At 37.4% G+C, this 27,914-nt stretch overlaps 3 protein-coding genes across 13 annotated transcripts in view; all 3 read right to left on the bottom strand.

Annotated features, from left to right (window-relative positions):
• nsmfb (NMDA receptor synaptonuclear signaling and neuronal migration factor b) overlaps positions 1–27,914 on the bottom strand; it is a 100,877-nt gene that overhangs the window by 57,219 nt on the left and 15,744 nt on the right. The gene's annotated exons all lie outside the window — the stretch shown is intronic.
• LOC108190082 (leukotriene B4 receptor 1) lies at positions 390–1,917 on the bottom strand. The gene has a single exon (XM_087253548.1). It carries the CDS (start codon positions 1,852–1,854, stop codon positions 967–969), a length of 888 nt encoding a protein of 295 aa, XP_087109674.1. The 5' UTR covers positions 1,855–1,917; the 3' UTR covers positions 390–966.
• Positions 7,698–8,963, bottom strand: LOC100334739 (leukotriene B4 receptor 1-like). Its single transcript, XM_087253547.1, has one exon. The coding sequence runs from the start codon at positions 8,871–8,873 to the stop codon at positions 7,968–7,970; it is 906 nt and encodes a 301-aa protein (XP_087109673.1). The 5' UTR covers positions 8,874–8,963; the 3' UTR covers positions 7,698–7,967.

Genomic DNA, 27,914 nt, shown 5'->3' with positions numbered 1-27,914 from the left:
TCAGATGTGCTCCAACATTAGGTACATTCAAATCAAGAGTGAAAACACATCTGTTTAGCTGTGCCTTTACTGAAAGAGCACTGCATATGCTAAATCCGACAGAGCACACTATTATGTCTTTCTTTTTCTTTTTTATTACCTGTTTTAACATATTTTAATCTGTTTTTATCTTTTAATCATTTTTAATTTCTTGCTTCTTTTATTCTTGTTTATGTAAAGCACTTTGAATTATCATTGTGTATGAAATGTGCTATTTAAATAAGCTTGCCTTGCTTTTCTTTTTATACCTCTTAGTGTAACTGTCATAATATATAGTTAATTAAATGACTAATGTAAAATGAACGAGTTCATGAACAAACACAATTTAAATAACACAAACAGCAGGCTGCTTTACTGAACAGACAGATTTTAATCAAAATCAATGCCAGATTTTGGCTCCCACAGATTAAGACAAGCGCACTAGAAACAAGAAAAGCTAATGCCAAAAAAAACAGGAGTCAACAAACAGCCAGATATTAAATTTATTCCTTTTTAGTAGTATTATTACAACAGTAACTATTTGGTGGTGTCCATCTTGTTTGTTGAGGAGTTAAACTGTAATTATACTGTGTTCATTGTTCAATTTACTTAATCTTTCTTTAAAACAAAGCGAGTGAGAAATATCTCCTGCCTCATCATTACCATTTTTGTTAATATTTCTAAAGAAAGACTACTAAAATGTACATTCTACAACGTTTACCTACGAAGACAAAGCTGAGACAAATATCACAATATATTATTGGTTTGCTTCCACAATGTTATTTGTAATGTTTTTGAAATAAGGACCTATACCCAGGTGACTAGTTGAAGAATAATACAAAGGATATGATGAAATGTCTTTAGATAAATAAAATAGATATAATTCTGTTAAATGCACATTTAGTGAAGTCCAACTAGATATATTATTGTGTTGTGTTGTGTAATGTTTTATTGTCTTTCATCGTGAATGTGCTGTGGCTGGACTGAATCCAGTCTGCCTCTGCATTGCAGAGTTCGGGCCGAGAAGGCATAAAGAAAAGGGTTCACGCAGCTGTTGATGAAGAAAAGAGCCCCGGTTATATTGTTACTGACTTCTGATTCCCATGACACTTTGATTGCAATAAAATTGTTGATCATACAGGGAGTGCCAAATAGGAAGAAGGTCACTATGATTCTGATGGCCAGTTTTGTCAGTCTGTGTCTTCTGAAAGAAGCTGATTGATTTATCCGTCGGTGAAGTTGAAAGTAGAAGCTTAACAGGCTGCAGAGAGGCGCAACAAACATAACCAGATTCTCAAAAAGCAAGACAATTACTTTTTCGTGATGAGTTGTGTAATCCTGATAACAGTGTAGCAGCCCATCCTTCTTCACCTTGACATTTCTGAAGTAAAGAGCATAAGAAGCCAAAGTTCCACCTAAAGTCCAAATGCCAAAAATCAGCCCTTTTTGGCCCTTCTGTCCAAGCTTCGCCCATCGCTGTGGATAAAGCACCTGCAGGTACCTTTGCACACTCAACAAAGTAACAGAAAGCACACTACTGTAGAGGCTCCAGTAGACGACATAGGAAAACAACTTACACAGTGCTTGGCCAAAAACCCAGCCGTTCAGAAGGGCATAGATCCACAGCGGCAGAAAAATCAGACTAAGTAAATCAGAGACAGCCAGACTCAGCATCAGTTTTGGAGTGAAGCTTCCTTCTTTTATATGACGAGCAAGCAGGACCAGCACCGCTAGATTACCGGGTACACCAAGCACACAGCACAGACCCAGAACAGTACTGGACACCACTGAGGAATGAGCAAACGAAGAACTGTTGAAAATGCTCTGGTTCTGCATGGTTACCTTACAATTGCTGATTTGAATTGAAGTTTTAGGTTCTTGTAACTGAGGAAGCAGTAATAGGAAGTAAACATTGACCACAGTTGTTCACACTTACCTGCTGTGCATGAATGTTCTGTTCATTTTGGCATCAGATGCACATCTTTTGGCATATGGTGCACAGTTTTTTAACACCTTTTTAATGCATTGAAGTGAACGCATGCTTATAAGCTGAGTTGCCACATATCCTTATACATCAGAACTGTTTGCATGTTTAGGTTGATACTCATTTAACCACTTCCCCTGGTAAACAGCTAAATGTGTATTCACCCACACACCCTGTAGAACAATAGTATTTTATTTATGTATGTATGTATGTATGTATGTATGTATGTATGTATGTATGCATGCATGCATGTATTAGGGTTGTCGCGATACCATTAGTTAATGTTACAATACTATACCAGCTAAAGTATCATGATAATAAATAGTATTGCAATACTGTAATTCATAACTCAAATTATAAAGAAAATTGTCAGAAATACCATATTTTTATGTTATAATAGCCTTACTTTAATTAAATTCATAATTCCCTTAATGCCAAAAAGTATTGTTTGCACCTCACTTCACATAAAATGTATTCATTCTTTTTGTTTATTTTATAGATAACTGACCAACAAAAATACATTAAAATAAAGATACAAATTATACCGAATGAAACTAGTTACAAAAGAGCATTTTTCCAACAAAATTAGGCTATCTGAAGTGGTCAAAAATGTTTTAATAGCTACACATCATCCACTTATTTTTATGCGAATTTTGTATATGCGCATAAAAATGGTTGATGGAAACGACGAGATGCGCATACATTTTGAAAATGCGCATAAAAAACATGCGTATAACTGAGTGGGATAAACTTTTTATTCAATAAGAAAAGATGGGCATGAACTATGATGGAAACACAAATTCCAGTATGCATTAAAAAAGGTCATGTGATTTTGTTATATGAGATCATGTGATGATAAAAATGTGTGCGGATGGACAAACGGGCAGGCTGAGCACACTGTAAAACATATGTTGCTTTGGTCATTCTAAAATGCTCTAACCATTTCAGTATTAGTGTTATTATATTATTAATGACCTCCAGAATCAAGAGTGTCTGAGTGTCCACCGCACTCTTACTGCATGTCAGGATTGCCTTCTGAGGCGCAAGTCATTTATTAAATGAAGAAAAGATTCACGCAGCTCACCCCAGCTAATTCCGTTTTCACTGTTGATATTTGGAGCCAAATAATCAGGAAGTGATTTTGTTTTCTTTGACTCATTGGATGGAAACGCTGCTTTATTCTCACATCTTGCGAATAAAGTCCCTGCTCCATCTTGCCTCAACTCACCTGCCTGGATGTTTCAAGTATACATAGTAAGACCTTGATTAGCTTGTTCAGGTGTGTTTAATTAGGGTTGGAGCTAAAATCTGCAGGTCACCGGCCCTCCAGGAACAAGTTTGGTGACCACTGTTTTAGGCAATAACCCAGTTTTGCGCATAAAGTTAATTTACTTTTTTGTAAGGAAACATAGCTAATGTAGCTATTTTGGGTTTTTCATCTACTTTTTTATTTTAGTCTTATCAGGTAACAATCCAAAGTAATTCAAAATGTCACTTTGTGAGTAGTTTTTTTTAAAGAGATTGTCATGGTTGTTGTAGCTACTAAATCATATTAACAGGAACAGAAATGAACCAATTCAGATGTGCGAACAGAAGCATTAGAAAACGTGCAATAGGCTACAATAAAAGGTGCAAATTCTACACAGTTTTGCAACCTTAAACAGCTCTACAGACTATTAAAATAAAACAGTTTATTGTTGCACAAACTTTTCAACACGCAACAACATCTGTTGTAGATAAACCATTAATGACGATACTACCATTTGCAAACTACAGTACAGTAGCACCGTCAGTATTTCGGAGCCATCGTATCCCGGTACTACCATTGTACCGGTAAACCGTGCAACCCTAGTATCCATCCATCCATCCATCCATCCATCCATCCATCCATCCATCCATCCATCCATCCATCCATCCATCCATCCATCTACTGTACATACAAGCTGGTATGTTTTGTGTGTATGATTAATATGATCATAACAGAATTATAACTATGCAGTAGTTCCTACTGAGAAGTAACTATGCATTTCCCCTCATTTAAATGATGCATTACTATTTACTGTATGTTCATATCTTGTATAACCGGCTTTTCAGAAGTAGCTCAGTCCATCAGATTGACAACATTCATGAATAAATCTAAATAAACCAACAAAGGCAGTCTCAGTCTTATTCTTAGACAGCACACAAAAACCCAACACTAGACAAAATGGTAAAAAGTTAAATGTAAACCCTGAATAGGTTCTGTTCTGAGGTCAAGGCAGTGTTAAAAAATATTTACGCAGATCGTTTCTCCTGTTGCGTTTGCTCCATTGTACATGTAGAGTCTATCCATCATGCTAATAGATCCTCCCAGAGGGAAGATGCTGTGATCTGATAGCTCCCTCTAGCACACAGAGAGCCAGAGCCAGCAGCCATTCAAACCAGGAATGTTCATCACCTTCCCTGTACCAGTACTGACTTATTTATTACCTCAAATGATTTTGTACATAAATGTGCCAGAGAGGAAATTTTGAAGGTGGCGGCTAACCACTTCACTTTCACCGGTGCAGAAAATTACATGATTGCTCTAGATTTAAAGGTACATGTACATTGCAATAAATAATGTATTACAGTGCCTCAATATTGCTTGTTTACCCTTTGCTACTCGGAATGATGATATAATAATAATAATAGTAATAGTAATGATATAAAGCTACTGTAATTATGGAAATGTTTTTAATCCTAAGAGTCTCCACTGTAACTCTAATTGCAATAATCTATTTAACAAAAAGATCAAAATTAGAGAACCACACTGAAAAATGATTAATTGGATTTACAATTTTTTTACTTAAGGTAAGTAGTTGCAAACAATTTATATGGGCTGAATTTAAACAAACAAATAAAGTGAAACTTCACTTAAATTAGGCATCACAGTTGCGGAGTCTCGTGATGCTTTCGACCTAGGTGGCACATTTTCACTGAGCTCCCGCAAGCATCGTGCTATTTTTATTATTTTCACTTTGAATTACGTGGCTTTTTTATTTTATTCTTCAGTACTTAACCCCTAAAAATGTCAGGAACAGGTCCCGCTTTATCCCAACAAGAAACCAACACTAGATGAGGCAATAATCGACAGCTAATCAAAGTAACAAAGATGGAGGCTTCGCAGGTGACAGTCCGGCCTAGCACAAGTTGTTACTGGACAAGAAAGTCTCAAGTTTCGAGTCGTTGTTAGATTCAATTACAATTCGTTTAGAGGACAATACGAAACAGATCACGGAAGCGGAGAGGCATCACAGTTGCGCAGTGGGTATCACAATGGCCTTACAGCAAGAATGTCATTGGTTCGAGGCTCGGCTGAGTCAGTTGGCATTTCTATGCGGAGTTTGCATGTTCTCCTTATGTTGGCGTAGATTTCTTCCGGGTTCTCCCGTTCCCCACAGGTCCAAAGACATGCACTTTAGGTGAGTGTGTGGGTGTTTCCCAGTCATGGTTTGAAGCTGGAAGGGCATCCGCTGTGTAAAACATAAGCTGGATAAGTTGGGGGTTCATTGTGCTGTGGCGACCCTGGATTAATAAAGGGACTAACCCGGAACAAAAATGTATGAATGAATGAATCACTAATTTAATTTGTATGAATTCATCTCATTTAAATAGTTTGCAACAACATACCTTAACGATGTTCAGTAAATCCAATTAACCACTTTATTTATTGCATTTGTAAACCCTTGATTTATTTTTATTGATTTATTTTTTTAAATAATGCAATCTTTGTTTTAAAATTAAAAGGGATTTAAGTTTATAACTGTGTTCTACAAAATAACCAAAAACGGTTTATCAAAAAGCCCTTTATTTTTGGAAATGTTATGTGTAATTAGCTATGTTTCCATCCAAAAATGCTAATTAACTTTATATGCAAAACTTGATTATCGCATAAAAGATGTGTGAATAAAGCAGTGTTTCCATCCAACGAAAAAAAAAATTGTCACTTCCTGATTAACTGGCACCAAATATCAACAGTAAAAACTGAATTTGCTGTGGTAGGAGAAGCTGTGTGAATCTTTTCGAATATTTTTTTATATTTTTTGTTTAAAGACGCGAGACACAGAAGTTGGGGATATTTCGTATGTTGTAAGTTGCTAGGCGACAATTAACTGTTTTCTCAGAGGATGACAAAGCTGACACATTGCTGTCACTTTGATACAAGTTTTATTTATGGAAAAAAATACAATTCACTGTTGTGTTTGAGTGTTCTGTGTTTGTCTGAGGTAATTAGTCTACTGAAATTTGCTTATGCCATACAAACTAAAGCTAATCTGACAGTTTTTGTGAAGTAACCCGTGGTGCGAATCATTTAACTGTGTGTGTCTGGAAGGTGCAAGTGCGTCATGCCACTTTTGAGCACAAGCCGCGCACCTCCATAGGAAATAACGAACTTTCGCAAACTCTAGAAAAGACGCGATATGCAGATGGCCCCTAAAAGGCTGTCGTCATTTGTAATCTCCAGCAGTTGATCTTTTTGCACAGACATGATGGATTATACTAATTTGTTGACAAATGGGTTGTGGATCCATTCATTGGCAGTTGGCGGGTCGTTCTCTGGGCCTTTTCCCCTTCACAAAGAAACTTCCCAAAGATGTCCGTTTCTTACTCATTTTGCTGCTTAAGGGTTAAATTTAGGCACTTAAGTGACCGAGATGTAACTGAGACAGTATGGTCAGAGTCAGATAATTTAAAAAAATGAAAATAATTATTGTTTTTTTGTGCAGCCTGGTACCAATTGATCCACAGACCAGTATCGGTCCGCAGCCTGGTGGTTGAGGACCACTGGGTTATAGGATTCAAAAATCTGTAGGAATTTTACAGGCCCTTGCCCTAAATTACTTCAGCACATCTGCAGTGCAGCCACAGAACATTACTAGTCTCTCACACTGCTCTAGTGTGATCTCGCTCCACTCTTCATACAGTCTCTGCACAGTTTGGAAACTTTACATGCAGAGGCCCGACTAATGATGACAGAGCTGATAGAGTGGGACCAAAGTAATGACCGACCAAGGCAGAATAGCAAAATCTAAAAACAATAGTTTAACCAGGGAAGAAAGAGCTCAGTATAGTCAAATGGGCAGAGCAATGAGGTGTCAGAGGAGTGAAGTCAAAAACTATAGATATAAAAAGACTCGCACTACTACGAATAGGGAAAAGTGCAATGCTCTGTGATGCCGCAACAACAAAAAAGTCCCATCTTACGAATAAAATAGCCAATAGCCTGGTGGTTTTTGATGTCTAAACAGATTAGTTTGTAGGAAAACATGCAGGAAGGATTTATGTTGCATGTAGGATGCATCAGCTTCTGAGACAGAATTGGGGCTAGTGATGACTTCCCCAGGAGGGAAAATGGTGAAATTAGATCCAGAATTCCCCAACACACATTTCCCAAATGCAGTGAAGCTCCCTCGAGTGCCTTATCCGGACAGCTTAACCTTTGTTGTGGTGTTAAGTACAGTAAAACAAAGTAAAAGGTAAATAGGCAACTGTCTGGCTAGAATGTGAGGTAAGCAAGGTCCAAAAATGTCCTTGTATGGTCCAGAAGTAAGAATTGGAAAGCTGGCTCTATCTTGAGAGGGGGGAAACTAAACTCAAAGAAACTAAATTGTTAAAATATCTCACTTTGAGGGTCAATTAGGGATGTCTACTATGAAGAGGTAACACAAATAGATTGAGATTCTACAAGAAGTTTTAATGGGTTCAAACATCATCCAACATAAACAACAGAACAAACTGAGGAGCTTAAATACACGAAGAATGGTAATCATTTTTAAAAATATATCATTGAGTTTACTAGTCAAGATAACAAACAGGATATGATGAAATGTTTCATATGCTTTAGATAAGATAAGAAACTGACATAACCACACATCTAAAAAAAAAAAAACTGTAATTTTATAGACAGTACAGTCATAAATGCACATTTAGTCATTAACTGTTACTAATTATGATTATGTTGCGTCATGCTACTTTCATTCTGATTGGGCTGGTCTGAGTCCAGTCTGAAAAGCAGAGTTCGGGCCGAGAAGGCATAAAGAAAAGGGTTCACGCAGCTGTTGATGAAGAAAAGAGCCCCGGTTACATTATAGCTGATATCTGATTCCCATGACACTGCCATATCCACAAAGTTGTTGATCATGCAGGGAGTTCCGAAAATAAAGAAGGTCACTACAATTCTGATGGCCAGTTTTGTCAGTCTGTGTCTTCTGAAAGAAGCTGATTGATTTATCCGTCGGTGAAGTTGAAAGTAGAAGCTTAACAGGCTGCAGAGAGGCAAAACAAACATCACCAGATTCTCAAAAAGCAAGAAAATTACTTTTTCGTGATGAGTTGTGTAATCCTGATAACAGTGTAGCAGCCCATCCTTCTTCAACTTGACATTTCTGAAGTAAAGAGCATAAGAAGCCAAAGTTCCACCTAAAGTCCAAATGCCAAAAATCAGCCCTTTTTGGCCCTTCTGTCCAAGCTTCGCCCATCGCTGTGGATAAAGCACCTGCAGGTACCTTTGCACACTCAACAAAGTAACAGAAAGCACACTACTGTAGAGGCTCCAGTAGACGACATAGGAAAACAACTTACACAGAGCTTGGCCAAAAACCCAGCCGTTCAGAAGGGCATAGATCCACACCGGCAGAAAAATCAGACTAAGTAAATCCGAGACAGCCAGACTCAGCATCAGTTTTGGAGTGAAGCTTCCTTCTTTTATATGACGAGCAAGCAGGACCAGCACAGCTAGATTACCGGGTACACCAAGCACACAGCACAGACCCAGAACAGTGCTGGACACGAGCACATCTGCTGAGATACAGGTAAAAAAGGAATCACAGGAAATGTTCTGGTTGTCCATTATCTGCCAGCTGCTGATGTTGAAATAAAGTCTGAGATTTGCCCAAAAGTATTTCAGGATGTAGTCACAGGAAGTGAACCTTGATCAGAGACTTGTAAAGAGACAGTCATAACATAAGCATCTCTGTAATATGCATCAGCTCTCTCAGAATGCTAATTGTGGTTGATGCTGCATGCTTGTCTTCAAGTGCACTAGAAATATCTCTAAGAACATCGTTTCAACCACAAAAACTAAACTTTCACATCAGGTCGATATGAACCATTACTTAGAACCGTTTGAGTTATGTGTCACTGCTTGTGTATTTTCAGTTGAAGACAAAATTTGCATTACTTAATTTACTCTCTGGAAAATGTTTTATGCACCATATGGCCTTTCAGCTGCAGCCCAGCACTAAGATTACACTCATGAACCCCCAGTGCTGTGAAAATCATACACCCTCATTCAGATTTTGTCCATCTGGAAAAACTTTATATTTCCTTTGGTTTGGCTGGAATAAAAGCATTAAAAAATTTAAATACTTTTAAGGTCAATAACATTCATACCTGTCAACATTGAGTAAAAATACAGGACATCAATTAGCTTCGAATGATAGAATACATAGCAAACATTAGAAAATATTAACAATAAAAAACAAGGTTTAGCCTGTTAAAATCAATGGCCTATAGAGAAATTAAATCAAGTTATAAAATCTTGTTCACTTTTTATTCGCTGTATTTATATGCAGGGTATATGCAGGAATCCTAAAGGACATTTCAATACCTTTTTAAAACATTTTAAAGATCTTCTCAGAATATTTTAAGACCTCATCGCCACTTCAAGTTCTAATCAGTATCAAACCTTTAATGTAATTAAAAGTTGTTAAAAAACAGTTGTAGTTAAATAAATCAATGGAGATCAACCATGCAACAGAACTCATATAAGCTCAGAAGAAAAAAAGCTTGAAAGAATAAATGACCCGGTTGTTTTCAGCGACAAGCTTCATTCACTGTTTAAACAAGTCTTTCTCCAAGCAGGAGTACGCAAACTCACATTATCCCATTTTGCAGTCTGTTTTGCTCTATGGTGTCGATACATGTGGAAAGCGTCACCTTCCTGCATTTGTTGCAAATTACTACGCATCACTTGGAGTGAGGAGCTTGGCCAGATGCACCGCAGCCTTAACCAATCGTATGGATCGAGCACGTCGTTGTAAATGTTAGGAGGAAAATAAATATATTTATGCTTTTTTAGAGTCAAACACTGGACAACGCTTAAACAGAATTTAAGCCCTTGTAAATAAGACCTTGCATTAAGACGTTGTAATATCTTTTAAGGGACTTAATTTTCTCATAATTGCTTTATCCACTTTTACTACTTTTTAAGACCTCACGGACACCCCCATTTTGTTTTGTTTGATAACAGAGGTGTCAAGAATAAATGCACAGATCTACAGGCTAATGAAAGTATTCGATTACTTTAGTAACTGTTTATGTTCACTTATTTGTTTAAAATAAAACACGCAGGACTGACATGTTTACATATTATTAAGTGTATTTGTCTGTGTAAACACACACCCAATGTCTAAAGTTGCCAATTTCGCTCCTTTTTAAAATCATGTGTAGAGTGTGTACGTCAGTCGGCACTAATACAAGCATTCACTGATTCAGAGGGTGCATGGGAAGGGTGACGATCAACACACACCTTTAATGGAAAGAAAGTAAGGGCAGATATTTTTATATTAATTTCGACGTGCTTTCAAGCATAAATAAAGTGAAATAGCTTTTGCAATTATATAACATTTGGGATCAGCTGTGTGTTGATGGTACTTTCACTTTTCATAGAAAGATAAAAAAAACACGGGAGAAAACGAGGAAAATGTGGGAAAAACAGATTGATAGCGAGATAGAATGGTAGAATACGAGAGAATCTCAGCAAAAATGGGAGGGTTGACAGGTATGATATTATTAGCCCCCTTATTTATTTTTTTTAATTGGCTACAGAACAAACTACTGTTGTGCAATGACTTGTCTAATTAACCTAACTTAGTTAACCTAATTAACCTAGTTAAGCCCATATATTGCACTTGAGGCTGAATACTACTATATTCATTCATTCATTTTCTTGTCGGCTTAGTCCCTTTATTAATCCGGGGTCGCCACAGCGGAATGAATCGCCAACTTATCCAGCAACCCATCTCTGGGAAACATCCACACACACATTCACACACACACTACGGACAATTTAGCCTGCCCAATTCACCTGTACTGCATGTCTTTGGACTGTGGGGGAAACCGGAGCACCCGGAGGAAAGGCAGGAAGAAGGCAGGGAGAACATGCAAACTCCACACAGAAACGCCAACTGAGCCGAGGTTCGAACCTGCGACCTTCTTGCTGTGAGGCGACAGCACTACTACTGCGCCACTGCCTCGCCTGAATACTAATATATTGCTTAATAAATAGTAAGATATTGTGTACTGCCATCATGCAAAGACAAAATAAACCAATTATCAGAAATCAGCAATCTAAAATGTTACAAAATGTGTTGAAAAACTTTTCTACGTTAAACAGCATGTGGAAAACATTTGAAAAATATTTTAAAATTCATAGGAGGGCTAATTATTTTGGGACCAATTATATACCCAGCACAATAAGGCACATAAAGTATTTGGCACAATTCGTTGCTATTTCCAGACCAGCTCAAGACCAGCCACATTGTTTAAATAGGGGTTTATTCAGTTTATTCATAACAATTTGCATTTGTATAATGTTATTATTTTTATGAGCAGGATTATTTATTATATGTATATTTATATTTGTTTTAATAAAAACCAATTTAGATTTTAAGACATATGCGTCACTATATGGGGCGTAAGAATAGGATGCGTGTTTGGATTTTTGACCAAACTTTATTATTATTGTTCATTTATTCCTTTGCTGGAAATTAGAATTGAATTTAGAAATAGTTTTGAAACAAATCTTAACAAACTAAATTAAATATGTAGGCTAATGGATGTTTCCAGTGGAGCGCGTACAACACCGTTTCCTTATCCACAAAAGTATAAAGGAGTAAAGAAAAGAGTAAAAGTGAAGTGAAAGAGTAAGTAAAGAGGCCGAATGGAGGAGGCTCATTCTTTATCCTCGCGCTGGAGATGGTCTGTTTTCTTGCTAGTGAAGTGTTCAGTTTTTCCACTTACAAAGTCCGCCATGTAAATACCAAATGTACCATGGCACGACGCAAATGACTCTTAAAAGGAATGGGATATAAGACTGATTGGTTTAATACATGTTATGCTCAAAACACACCCATAACTCATAAAGAGAATAAGCATAACCCTTTTAGACCATGCACCAATTTTTCCGTCCTTAAAATAGCAACGTGGATTCACACCCTTAATGCTTTTGCACCATGAGATTTAAACTTTGTGACTAAATCTTAGAGCCCTATGTCTTCAGCTGTTTATTTTCAGTAACAAAATCTTCTAAACCAGATCAGACTGACAACATTTATGAAACAGTCAGAATAAAGCCTTTTATAAAAGCAAAGGCAGTGTCAAGAACTGCATTTAAATGGCTTGTGTTTTACAAAGCAATGACCTTCAACCGAAGGCCTGCCTTGTACTTAGACAGCACACAGTAGGAAATTAAATTGTAAGCTTCTGTTTGAGTTCTGCTCTCCTCAGCACTTACACAGTGACACAAACAGTAATGATGGAGTCGGTTTTACCCCATCAGTCCAAATGAGAGTTCACGTGAATTCAAAAGCAGATTTGCTTTCGCAGCACATGCTGTAAAAATAGTATCTTTACAATATTTGTCACCAGAACAAAACAAACTTTTCCAGGCATCAGCTATAACTACAGTGTTTAAAGGTCAAAGCAGATGTTGACCGTGGACCGCTAATGAAAACCATACATTAGCATTATGAGAATTTGTTGCAAACCCATGTAGTTTTCTGGAGAAAGAATACAGTCCAAGTGTACAATCACTGCAGTTCGAAAGGAAAGACCACAGCTAAGGAGCCATTCACAAAGAATGCGTCTGTGTGTCTGAAAACAAGAGACGCAACACTCAGTAGTGGTTCTGCCATGTTTTCTTTGTCAGGCCAATTTGTTACCGTAAATAGAAGGTTGCAACAGTTGTCCCACTTCGGTGTTTTTCTGATTGGTCCACTGCTCTGGAACTGACAGTATGACAAATAAACACGTCTAAAAAAACACAGTGATACAAAAGACTAAGGGCTCTAGATCTAAGACTAAGACTAAGATCCATGTGCAAAGTCCAAAGCGCAGGGCGCAAACGCATTAAGGGCGTGTCAGAATCCACTTTTGCTATTTTAAGGACGGAAAACCCCACTTTGCGCCGCAGCGAATGGTCTAACAGGGTTGAGCATACAGTATTCTCTTAATGAGTTATGGGTGTGTTTTGAGAATAAACCAGAGTCTCATCTCCCATTCCCTTTAAGAACCAGCTGTGCCGCGCCATAGCGCATTTGCTATTTACATGGCGAACGTTGTAAGTAAAAAAACTGAACACTTCACTAGAGAGAAAACAGTTAAACAGAGCATCTACAACGCAAGAATGAGAGATGAGCCTCCTCATTGTTTACTTTTGCTTTCACTCTCGTGGATAGGGAAACATGTTGTACTCACAGACATCCATTAGCCTATACATAATTATTTTAGTTTGTTAAGCGCAAAGATTTGTGTCAAAACTATTTCTAAATTCAATTCTATAATTCTAACGAATAAAGGAACATTAATAACGAAGTGTGGTCAAAAAACTGAGTTATATCCTAATACACAAGGCGCACCCTACATAGTGAACAGGTGAACAAATCTAAGCCTGTTTTTAATAAAATAAATATGCATATAATAAATAATACTACTAATAATAAAACCAACATTATACAAAAGGAAATTGTTATGAATAAACTGAAAAAGCTCCCCGAGATTAAGAAGGCATGAAAGTATGGTTTTTATATTTATGTAGGCTGGAAAGTAATTTTTTTTGTAATATTTTAACCCTTTAATTCTTTTTCATGTGTAAAGATATTTGTGTATTGCTGTACATCCTGTGTGTATTATGTAATGTGTAAGCGAGTTGCACAACTTGCATCTGTCACAGTATTTCTGGCAGTTCATTTATATCTATGGGAGAAAATAACCCATTTCATTCCTGATTTTAACCTTTGCAATCCCAAACAGTTACAAAATAATGCAGACACTTCATGTAAATTTTAACTACAGTACGTTGAACAAAATATGCATGCAAAGGAACCAATTAAAGTCATGAATGTAGAAGTTGTGTAGAGTATCCATTTTTCGGGTGAGATGTTAAATCAAGGTCCTGACTCTCTGCGGTCATTAAAAATACCAGGGCACTTCTTGTAAAGAGTAGGGGTGTAACCCCAGTGTCCTGACCAAATTCCCACCATCGGCCCTTACAATCATGGCCTCCTAATCATCTCCATCCCCTGAATTAGCTCTATCACCATCTCTCCACTCCACCAATAGCTGGTGTCGTGAGCCCACGGCGTTAATCATGAAATGGAATCAAATGTTCTGTAATTAAAATTGAAAAAAGATTAAAATGTTAGGAAACACTGGTTTATACTGGGACCTCTGAATGCTAAACACAAAACTAAGCTAAAATTCATATTGTTTACCTGTCTTTTTGAAAATGAAAGCTCTTTTTTGAATGCGATCTTTATTTTGGTAACTTTTATACTTCATAAAGATATGCTGCAGATGTGTTTAAATCAAGATTGGTGGTAATGTAAAAACTCCCCTTTGCTGTATCCTGAGTGCATACTAATCTACCAAGCAGCCTCCAGCAAGGCAAGCGGGCATGTTATGATTACTCCTGCGGTTTGTTGGGACAAAGTAATGAGATTCTGTTTTGGAATTGAGACAATTTCAAATTGGGGCCTTTGTTTCAGCAGACATTACATATACAATGCAGCAGGTTACAACAGAATACACACTCTCTCTCTCAGTTTCTCTCTCACACACACACAGAATGAGAGAGAATGCAGTAAACAAGAAAAATAAAGTGGTGCCTGAGAGAGATTAGGTGTAAGTGAGATTTTTCCGCAGTAATGCAAAATTAATTTTCAGGGTGTCAGAGATGTATCTGGTTCTTCTGCAGAACTGATATTCCTGTAGAATTCAAAGATAACTCTGTTATAATGAGAGACCTGTTCTTAAATCAGATTACTTCTGATTTAAGGTCTAATTTCATCAACTGAATGGCATGTGACTTTTACCGTGACCTTCAAGGGCACAGTATATACTTTAGATGCAATATATCTTGGCACGTCAACTTAAATACTTTCTCAATGAGCAAACACAATTGATTGATATGCATGTCAATAACCATTTGAAGCGTGATCTGTTTGTTTATATGACTGTAATGATTACTCACACGTGATTGGCTGGTGAGAAGTGCAAGGCGGGGCAAGTGGAACACATAAAGATGCGTGATGAAAAGAGGACAGGCGAGAAATAAACAGATGGATGTGGAATGAGGTGAAAGGCTGATGAGACAGGTGGATGATGGATGAAGAGTTGATATGAAAGAGTGGCCAACAAATAACGAGTATCCTGTTAACTGGATTGGTGGAATGGTTAATTCAATCAGGCTTTGGTCCTGTTGTGGAGACTCATAGCATTCATGTGCAGTATGTCTCAACATTTTGGACTCACTTGACATAATCATGATCTGTAGGAAAATTGCTGTTTTCTTTACATATCTTTTCTTTAGTATTCATTTATTTAAATTGATGAATTTAAAGTGAATGAAGGAAAATAACACAGGAAGCTCTTTAAATAGAATTTAAAAACTATCTCTGAATGTCACTCAGATTATTGAGAAAGACGATTGGGAAGAAGCAATAGCTAAAGTTTATTTTTAGATCAATACTAAAGCATTAAAGCATTACGCTTATGTTGTGCTCCGTTTATTTTATTGATGACTGTTCAGTACAGCAGCACACGGGCCCATGTGTGTTGTTGTGTTGAAAAATGTGCCATTTAATAAAATAAAATAAAACAGCTGTCATGCCATCCTGCTAATGTTAACAGAAGCTAGCAATGCTTGTCCTTACTGTGAGTGCTTCTGATTGGTTCACTGCTTTGAAGCGGACAACATCTCGACATATATTTATCTCGACATGGTATCTTAAAAATGCAGTACTCATGTGCAAGGCACTGCAATAGACATGAGACATGAACGCAATGGTAATGCAGGTCCTTAAAAAAAATGGTACCGCATTAGAATGGAAAAATGCGCTATATGCATATTCCACATTTAGAGGCCATTCATAGGCCAGTTGTTACTGAAAGAATGTTCATCAAAAACAATTATTTTATTGAAGGAAAATTCCTAGTTGGCCTGAGTCTCGGATTGATAAAACAAGATTAAACTAAAGCCATGTTGTCTGTTCGCAATAGACTGATAACAAAAGAATAGGCACAGATTAACCAATCAGCGCAGATTAACGTCACACTAAGGAGAGGTTTAAAAATGTATCATCAAAATCATCATGTCAGCCTTTTCCCAAAGCAGAAATATGTACTTTTCATAATCTAAAACATGGGCACTTTAAAATCCAATCAGTTCTTGTCCACTCATTTCTAAATTCAGACAAAACAGCCCAAATCATCAGTCTTGGCATACGACCAAACTTTGCAAATCAAATCCTCTGGAACATTTTTCAATCAACAGTAAACAAGAAGCTCATGTTATCTCCCCCATGATCGTTATAAAAATATCTTCACTCCAGGATTCACACTATTTCAGTGGTGACGCCAAACACTTGATTCCATCACTTTCCTATGAGTCATCAAGCACAAATCCCACGGTAGCTCAGTGACCTAAATATCTCCAACAGACTGGCAGAATAACAGGTGAGGGAGGACAAAAAAGCCATATGAATTAGATTAAAGCTAGCTGGCGGGGTCTCAGACCTTCCGGCCATCTTGGCTCTTTTCGTTGGCGTGTATATCCGGCAAGATGAAACTGAGACATCTTGTGCACTCAAGTTTCAGTTTATTAGTATTGCCGAAAAAGGGAATGCAAAACCTAAACTATAGGGATTTTGATGTCGCAGCAATACAAACTCAAGCATAAAATATGACACAAGATGGATAAAAATGTAAGAGTGCAACAAAAGAAACAACTTTTTGAGGAATTGTCAGCACTTAATTATATGCCTTGCTTCATATTTACTTTGACAGTGTAGACAGAGCACGAACATCAGAGACAAAACTTTCCTATTCATCTCAAATTATTGCTTTTTCAGAGAATTGCAAAACTAATATGTCAGTAAGTTGAAGTTTGTAACATATAAGCCATAGGCATAAACTCTGCAGTGACTAGTCAGTGTCAATTATACTTAATACAAATGTAGAAAATAGCATGAATTACATTAGTTACCAGTGTTGAAAAAATAAAAATGAGAGCCCTGTCCAGCAGTCTCGTTTTAAGCAGAATATTTTTATTTAGACATGTTGGTTGTCCTGCAGTCAAACAGCATCTTCAAGAAGCCCACGAGTCTGCCAGAGCCTACAGGAGTCTCTTATAAGCCTGCAGTCTGCAAGTTTAACAAGTCTGAAACGTGTCTAAATCAAGTCTAATTTGAGACAGAGTCATCCAGTCTCTTATGTGGTTAGGAGGGGGCAGAGTTTGTAGGTGGAGACATAGTTTAAAGATCTTGTTTGAGGGTCTTGAATTGAACTTAAAAGTATCACCCAAAGATAAAGGCAGTCGTTGGTACCCTGCCTTTAGCATTTGCATCATTTTGGCATTTCAGAAACTGCTGATCTACTGGGATTTTCAAGCACATCCATCTCTAGGGTTTACAGAGAATGGCCTGAAAAAGAGAAAATATCCAGTGAGCGGCAGTTCTGTGGCCACAAATGTCTTGCTGATGCCAGAGGTCAGAGGAGAATGGCCAAACTAGTTCCAAATGATAGAAAGTCAACAGCAACTCAAATAACCACTTGTTACAACCGAGGTATGCAGAAGAGCATCTCTGAACACACAACACGACCAATCTTGAGGCAGATAGGCTACAGCAGCAGAAGTCTATACCAGATGTCACTCCTGTCAGCTAAGAGCAGAAAACTGAGGCTACAATTTGCACAGACTCACAAAAATTGGACCATAGAAGATTGGAAATATGTTGCCTGGTCTGATGAGTCTCGATTTCTGCTGCAACATTCGGATGGGAAGGGGCAGAATTTGGTGTCAACTACTGTATGTGAAAGCATGGATCCATGCTGCCTTGCATCAACAGTTCACGTTGGTGGTGGTGGTGTAATGGTGTGGGAGATATTTTTTTTGGCACACTTTGGGCCCATTAGCATCAATTGAGCATCATGTCAACGCCACTGTCTACCTAAGTATTGCTGCTGAACATCTTCTGATGGCTACTTCCAGCAGAATAATGTGCCATGTCATAAAGAGCAAATCATCTTAGATTGCTTTCTTGAACATAACAATGAGTTCCCTGTACTGAAATGGCATCCACAGTCACCAGATCTAAAGGTGTACCTAATAATGTGGCCGGTGAGTGAGTGAGTGAGTGAGTGTGTGAGTGTGTGTGTGTGTGTGTGTGTGTGTGTGTGTGTGTGTGTATACAGTTTACAGAGCAGTATGTGATTGGCTAAACAATTGCAGACATTCAAATGTAAAACGAAAAACATTTCAGTCTTGCTATGTTGTTTTGAGCAATTTGAAACATGCATTTACTGATATACAGTATATACTCTATACTATAATATCAGTATATTACTATAATATAATATAATATAATATAATATAATATAATATAATATAATATATATATATTATAATATATACAGTATATACTCTATACTATAATATCAGTATATTACTATAATATAATATAATATAATATAATATATATATATATATATATATATTATAATATTATTATTACTATTGGTTTATTTGGTGACCCATTAAATATAATTATACATTTTACACAGCTCATCCTTCTAAATATAACCCAGGACTGCACAACAACAACCCCTATTGAAATTATAGCTAATGCTATGCAATGAACTCGCACTACTTTTTATTTCAACCAAAACGGGGCTAAAATAAAGACAAACCACTGGATTAAATGTTTTCAATAAATTTTTTTAACCCGACACTTTGGTTTTCCACATTTTACCCATATTTCAGTTGAAAACATCCCAGCATGCCATCGGTTTGGTTAAATAAACTGGATTTTACTCACTGTATAAAATGAAAGCCATGTTTGCATGTGTTTTGCATCTTTTCCAATTGAATAAAGATATTAAAATAAATCGTATGTCTAACATTCAAATCTCCTGGGCCATTACTTCAGTAAATAAATGAAAAAGAGATTATGAACCATGTTTTGATTTCCACTTCCTCTGAAAGGACAAGCAGACCATCTGCATGTGGTGAAAACTGAGAATGAAGACCACATCGATTCTCCAACCTCGTGAACTTCACATCCTCCACATATTCCTTGGAGTTCACACACAGACCTGTGGTTATAGGATCACGCTTCTCATGCTGATGAGAAACAACCAGGACACTGAGAGGTGTTTTCTCACCTCCCACTTCTCTCAGGGTCGTCGCCCTTGCAGTAGTGGGCTGTGTCTTAACTTGCGAAGCACTTCTAGTCCCGTCTCAGTACGGAAAAGCACCACATGGTTTCTTTGCATTCCCAACTTGAAAGGTGCACATTAATAATACATCCTTAGCCTCCATGATGTTTATTCATCGGAAGACCTTGAATAGAGTCTTTACAGCGTGTCCGTCATCATCATGTTTGAAATAGTCAAACCAAGCCGAGTTCTTTGAAATGAATCAGTAGCGAATACAATTTTGTGTTCTAATACTTTAGACACGATCGCCTTCAGGCCCAACCTCCAGCTTTGACTCATCCTCCGAGAGGAAGCTGCTGTTTTATCACTGATAACAGCACTATTAGCTCAGGTCTAGGCACCACAGGATAACTTTAAAGCTGCTATCGTGTGGATTTTCACATTTTCAGAGCTGTTTTTAGGTAATTGGTGACGCACATAGGAGATTCATCCCCGTCTGCCCACCTTCGCAGCAAAAACATCAGTGCATATAAATAGCAAGCTTGTCTAGGTGCTATTATTACCTGCGACCTCTTCTCAGAGCTGGAAATGTGGATTGATCCAGCTGTCTTCCCCCTGAGAAGCGATGGGAGGCCTGCACCGGGTCAGGCTTCTCTTTTTAATTGCTTTTGGCTCAGCTTAGATGAGATGCTGATTTAAATGATCAGTTTAGGATTAATGTAGATTTTATGTTGTAACAGAAATGACAGATTTCGGCATCATTTTACAAGTGTTTGCATATATTTTGGGTAAGATCGAATAACAAGGCTTTTGATGATTTTAGAATGTCATTTATTTATTTCTGGGATGGCAAATAGGGTTGAGCAATGTCGACCAATTTGGCATCGTACAATGTCTAATGTGTAACATCGCAATGGACGATGTCATTGTCGTTGTAGGCGGCGGTGAATTAATTATTCATGAATAATTAATTAATTCATAACTAATTCATTATTTGTAGCCTACCGTTTCAACTACCTGACCCGCATCGTCTTTGTTTTACCCATAACCAAATCATAAATACACACAACACACAAATTACCATCTGTCAATCACTTCTTCCAAGGGACTCTGTCATGAATAGGCAGAGTGATCAGTGTTGTTATAATGGCGTTGACCAACATAGCTGGTAAAAAAGGTGTATAACCAACAGGAACCAACCAACAGTCTCTGAGGTTTTCGCTAAAATTACTAAGTACAAGAATGAAAGTGAAAGATTGAAGCAGTGTACTGATGCTATGACACGCTAACTGATAGATTCAATAGATCAAAGAGTCGTTAGAAACAAGATTAATTAAATAGCACGTTTAACAACTATAGTGAGATGCAATCCAGTGGTACATCTTTGACAGACTATCTGACGTGCACTGCTCTCTGGGGTTTTGTGCTCAAAGCACCCGCTGACTGCTGGAGCTCAGACGCGTGTGTAAGCTGCAGCACATGACTCTGTGTGTGTGTGTGGTCACATAATGTGCGCTTTCAGCAGTATAGTCTGGAAGGAGGGTTTTTCAGAAATGCTAGATGAAACGGCTGTGTGTACGTGGATTGTTTTCATTCTAAAATGTCATTTTATAAGTAAGACGTATTAGTGTGTATTTTTAGCGAGCAGGTTGGTGCTGTAACGGGGTCGGGGCAGAGGATTGCGACGCCGGCTCAGCATCGTGAAGTCTATCGGCCATTGACGATGGATAATGGCATCGCCTATCAACCCAAACCTAATGGCAAAATGACATTTTCATCAGCAATTACATGATTTGGACTTTTTAGTAATAATACTGCTGCTCATTTCAAGGCTCTCCAATGGAAATCTAACAATGCAGGCTCATACAAGTACTACAAATCATCTTTACAGTTGTATATATACTGTAAAACAGTGTCGCATGCAGATCCTGGCAGAGCAGCTCTGCCATGTAATGCATGCACTGGGTAAGTTGACTATAACACAGTAGCACCAAATTATGTCATCCGCATATGCATGGGCCTATACAAGTTGACAATAACACTTTGATGCATGTACTGCCATTCCTGACTAAAACAGTGGTGCATGCAGATCCTGGCAGAGCAGCTCTGCCATGCAATCAATGCACTGTGTAAATTGACTGTATAACACTTGTCATCTGCACATACACAAGATTATTACAAGTTAACGATAACAGTTTCATACATGTAGTGCCATTCCTGGCTAAAACAATGGTGCATACAGATCCTGACAGAGCAGCTCTGCGAAGTAATGCATACACCAGCTAAGTTGAATGTGACAGTGGAACCAAATCATGTCATCAGCATTTACATGGGCTTATTACAAGTTAATTATAACAGTTGTGTGTGTGCAGTGCGATTCCTGCCTAAAAATGTGGTGCATGCAGATTCTGGGAGCACTGATTTGCCATTTAATGCATGCAGAGGGTAAATTGACTGTATAATACAGTAGAACTAAATCATGCCATCTGCATATGCATTAGCCTAATAAAGGTTGACTCGAACAGTTTCATGCATGTACTACCATTGCCATTTCTGCTTAAAAGACTGGTGCATGCAGATCCTAGCAGAGCAGCTCTGCTATGTAATGCATGCACCGGGTAAGTTGACTATAACACATTGGTACCAAACATTATGTCATCTGCATATGCATGGGCCTATAAAAGTTGACAACACTTTGATGCATGTACTGCCATTCCTGCAAAAATGAGATGCTGGCAGAGCAGCTCCACCATGTAATGCATGCACCAGGTAAATCGACTGTATAACACAGTGGGACCACATTTGTCATCTGCATATACACAGGATTATTACAGGTTAATAATTGTTATTACATGTTATTATTACTATAACAATTTGATGCATACGGTGCCATTCCTGTCTAAAAAATGGTGCATAAAGATTCTAGGAGAGCAGCTTTGCCATTTAATGCATGCATTGGGTAAATTGACTATATAACACAGTGAGACCAAATCATGTCATCTGCATACACGGGCCTATCAAAAGTTGACAAGAACAGTTTCATGCATTTACTGCCTAAAACAATGGGGAATGCAAATCCTGGCAGAGCCAATCTGCCATTTAATGCATATATCAATTCCATAAAAGACCATCCCTGCATGTCACTCATGAAGATATTGAGAAAATAAGGCACAGATTGTGCAGAGCACTGAGGGGGCCATATGTAATAATATTTATTAATTAATTGTCTTTTTTCCCTAATGTGTGAAGAGCTGTGAAAATGAAAACACCCCGTAGGCTGCTTTTGAAAGCCTCAAGAATTTTATTTGAAAGACTTTGTTGCTTTTTTAGGAAATATCAAAAGAACATGATGTTTGTGCACACTCTCTTATCTATTTGATGAGACGTTAAACAGATACTTTACACAATAAATACAACATTCAGCATAATGTCGGAAAGCTGTTCTGTATTGTAATGCACCTTGCCCAGACAAATGAATTTCATTAAAACTAAAGCCTCAAATTTGCAGAGCTATAAGACAATATTCTTATTGACTATTGGGGTTAAAACATTTATGACCACAAATCTTTGAGGGGTATAGAAAGATTTTCACTCTTTATGGCCTCTTACTGTAGGTCTAATTAGTGTCATAAAATCATGTTAACCATACAGTTAGAGACATAGAATATTAATGAATTTACTGTAAATGGGAGTGTATGGGTGTTTCCCGGTGATGGGTTGGAAGGGCATCCGCCACGTAAAACATATGCTGGATAAGTTGGCGGTTCATTCCACTGTGGCGACCCCAGATTAATAAAGGGACTAAGAATGTAATGTAATTAATGTAAAGAATATCTGACTTTGAGACACAGTATCACACAGCAGCTATATTTGGTTTTGGTATGAAATGTGGTTTTGGTGTGAAAAATTAATGTGGAGTTGTGTACTTGAACCAACCAAGGTTATTGTGGGTTAAGCCTTGAAGGATGCAGAGAGTGAATGTGCCATGGATCAATAATGTAAATAATGAGTAATAACTGATACTGTAGGTCATTATGACTGTACTTGTCTAAATATTAAGAACATTGTAATTTAACATAAGCTTTTAAAATGATCACTCTCATTCTTCAATGAATGCTGTTCAGTAAATTTAGTAATATTCTATGTCTCAAACTGTATGATTAACTTGATTTTATGACAATAATTAAACCTACAGTAAGGAGTGAAAACCTTTCTATACCCTTCAAAGATTTGAGGTCTGTAAGATTTTTTAACCCCTCTGACCTCTTTTATTAAGCCCATGCATATGTAGATGACATGATTTGGTCTTACTGTGTTATACAGTCAATGCATGCATTTAATGGCAAAGCTGCTTTGCCAGAATTTGCATGCATCACTTTTTTTAGGCAGGAATGGCACTCCATAAATTCATTCATTCATTCACTCACTCATTCATTCATTCATTCTACTGTAGAAATGGTAAGAACATATTCTTTTATGATCAATCTTTCATTCTTCAATGAATGCTCTATACGGACAATTTAGCTTATCCAATTCACCCATAGCACATGTCTATAGCACACCCGGAGGAATCCCATGTGACCACAGGGAGAAGATGCAAACTCCACACAGAAATGCCAACTCACCCAGCCGAGGCTCGAACCAGCGACCTTCTTGCTATGAGCCGACAACGTTACCCACTGCAACACCCTATTCTTTACATACTCGGTTAATTTCTTTTACGAGAGTAACTATTTCTAAATGCAATTATTTGGTTTCATCATCATACAGCCAATCAAATTTAAGGTTCTTTCAACGAAATCTCATATTTCAGTCCTCTATGTGTAATGCTGCAAATATAGAAATTATACAAACTAATATTGCAAACGATTTATAAAATAAATATATAAATGTTTAGTTTTTTTAGAATATGTATTCAATTATTTAAGCACGCAAGACATTTTTAACACTGCTATTTCAAATAAATGCTGTTCTTTTCTGTGATCGACATTTGTGAAAGGATTTTGCATTTCTGGAAGTTATTCACAGTGTCATGGTATTTACAGTATTTTATATCACATAAATTCACCCAAGGGGCAGCACGGTGGTGCAGTGGGTAGCACAATTGCCTCAAAGCAAGAAGGTCGCTGGTTCGAGCCCCGGCTGGGTCAGTTGGCATTTCTGTGTAGAGTTTGCATGTTCTCTCTGTGTTGGCATGGGTTTCAGTGCTCCGGTTTCCCCCACAAGTCCAAAAACATAGTATAGGTGAATAGGATAGGCTACACTATTATGTAAGAAAAGTATGATATAAAAACTAGTGCAAATGAGACGAACTGGCCTTGAAGGTCTAAGCGCAATAGTGATGAAGATCTTTTGAAAACATTTACTTTATGCTTCACTCACTGTTAACACCTACGAATCAATCAAAGCTCAGTAAAAATAACTTGATTGAATAATCCGCCCAGGGCTGACCTTCAATGCCTCTTTGTGAATGTAATTTAGCAACATCACATGCCTTCACTCTGATCAACTATAACCAGACACTTCTAGCATTCAGGTCAGGATTGTTTGGCTTGGTTTCAGAACTCAGTTGGAGGTAAATCTCCAGAGAAAGTGGAGGATGGGGATAAATCCATGAAGAAAACTCAATTTAGCTGCTCATTTTCGCTTTTATCCGCCCTCTGTGCCACCTGTACGTCAGAAGGGGGCCCAGTGGTGGGTAAACGCGTCAGGCCCAGCTGTCATTTACCCAAGCCTGTCTGCTGTGATCCCGCCATGGGCCACTTTAATTACTCTTCACCTCCTCCTCTGTCCCCGTGCTACCTTTTCCTCCAACTGGTCCACTGAGATGGGTCACACAGCAGGTGCTAGTAATTACTCATCCACAATCCTTCAGTATGTCCAACTTCATGAAAAAACGGTAATAAACTTGGCCCCTTTTCAATCTATTGCATGGCCGGTCAGGACCCAAATGATTTGGTTGTTCAACATAGCCAAAGTTTCATTAATTCTTTCTTTTCTTTTGCTCAGAAAAGTTGAAAAGCAGCATGCAGCTTTTAAACTGTCTGAGTGTATTTATTTGCCATAATAGAACTGTTTTAATGTGAACCATGTTTATAGATAATCAGCTACTTCTCCACATGTGAAATGCAAGCTAGTCTTTTATTCCCTATTCTGACAGATTTTGTGTAAAATGGTGAAATGCTTTATACATTCATTCATTTTCTTTTCAGCTTAGTCCCTTTATTAATCAGGGGTTGCCACAGCAAAATGAACCCCCAACTTATCCAGCATGTTTTATGCAGCGGATGCTCTTCCAGCTGCAACCCAACACTGGAAAAGAAATGGTTTCTTGAATAAGAAAAAAAAAACACTTTAGGATATGACTACATTTTATCTAAAGTAAATTGAATGCAAAATGTAAAAGAAAAAGATAATTAGATTTTTTTAAAAATTGAGCTCATATATTTTTATATGCATCATGATTTAATAATTTACAACAAACACTGCAATATTCAATAAAAAAGTGTCCATTCTGATTGTAGATTCTCTGATTCTAGCCTATTCAGGTTTCATTCTTTCTAAATTACTGTATGTCAGTCATGATATTTAAAGAACCATAAAAGTACTTCCATATATTTACAGAGATGGTCATGTAGTCATAATTGTCATTACAATAAGAGAACAGCCATCAAACAATAAGAGAATAGCCAACAGTTATAGCATTGCTAAATGCGCATCTTTTGAACATTTGAAGGTGTTTGGGTCTATATTTATATGAGATATGCAAAATTTCTGCCAGAGGTAACACTAAGACATGTAAAAAAAACTTCTGAGTTTCTAAAATAGTCTGCGATTAATTCAGTGTATAAACAAACATCAGTATTAGCAAAGATGCATATCTGCATGAGATCAATGAGATCAACTGTTTCTGCTTGTTTTCTCCAGTGAACTACTCAGAACTACAGCTTGGAACAGAGGTTTAGAGGAGAAATGGTCATGTCCAACTGGGCCTGTTTTTTTTTTTTTTTTTTTTTTTTAGGATGATGAATCCTCTTCTTGAGCCTTACTTTGCAGTACAGTGATAATGATTGGAAGTTGTGCCAGAGATGCCTTGATGTATATTTTTCACTACATTAAAATTATTATTTATAATAAAATATTTGTTTACAAAAGATGGAAGAAATGCACTGTTTAATGAACTATTTACAGGATATACAAAAGTTTTTTCAGAAAAGAAACTGCTTATTTTCTACTTTTAATATAAAAAACATTGAAAACAACTGATTTTATTTCCAAAACTACAAGTTATTTATAACCACTTTTTAATAAGAAAAAAAGTCACTGTTTGTTTTAGGTAATGTGTTTAAATTTCAGTTGTTTAACGTTGAGGTTTAATCAATAACCGTAGATAGTAGATAAACTGTGCCTCTTTCAATTATTTTAAAATCAAATAATTCAGAAATATCTAACTTGAAATATGTCTGCATATTTACTGTACAAAACCTGTCTTTCTACTATGAGGGGAAAAAATAAATACATAAAGAAAATTATTATTTATTAACCGTAATCGAGATAAAATGTTGAAATAACCGAGATTCTGATTCCTTCATTCATTTTCTTGTCGGCTTAGTCCCTTTATTAATCCGGGGTCGCCACAGTGGAATGAACCGCCAACTTATCCAGCAAGTTTTTACGCAGCGGATGCCCTTCAAGCCGCAACCCATCTCTAGGAAACATCCACAGACACATTCACACACTTACTCATACACTACGGATAATTTAGCCTACCCAATTCACCTGTACCGCATGTCTTTGGACTGTGGGGGAAACCGGAGCACCAGGAGGAAACCCACACGAAGGCAGGGAGAACATGCAAACTCCACACAGAAACGCCAACTGAGCCGAGGTTCGAACCAGCGACCGAGATTCTGATTTTAGGGCAGACTGCCCAGCCCTAGCGCATTGGTTGATTTGCTCTTCAGTGTTTGGACGTTCAGCAGTGAAATTTAAACTTCAACTCTGAAAACTGGACTGACACAGTTTCAATTTACTAGAACCTCTATGTTAAGCTGCTTGAACACAATTTACATGGTCAAAGTGCTATAGGAAAAAGATTGATTTAATTGAATTTGCACCATCAGACCACCATTGAGGCGGCCATATGTTTTACTAAATATGTGTATCTTGGCTGCCTTGCCAAATGGCGTAACTCTAGTGGCTTAGTAGATAGTACACAATTCTTGTGCCATGTAGTTGATAATGTGGTTGGAATCAAATTGGACAGGACCCATCAGAATGCACCCATAGAATTTCATGACAGTCATACCCCAGTTTATAACATTTCTTGCACAGGATGTATATTGCTAAAATACTTTTATGCTCCAGCTTACAATCCCCATATGTGATCTATACTGTACATTTCTGAATTTACCCTTTAAAAATCAGTGACATTTCAGCTCATTCTTTTTCCAAA

Source organism: Danio rerio, chromosome 5 (genome assembly GCF_052040795.2).
Source record: "Danio rerio strain M-AB ecotype USA chromosome 5, GRCz13ab, whole genome shotgun sequence".
In the NCBI taxonomy this organism is placed as follows: Eukaryota; Metazoa; Chordata; class Actinopteri; order Cypriniformes; family Danionidae; genus Danio; species Danio rerio.
Note: the sequence above shows the minus strand (reverse complement) of the source record. Positions and strands in the feature narration are given on the sequence as shown.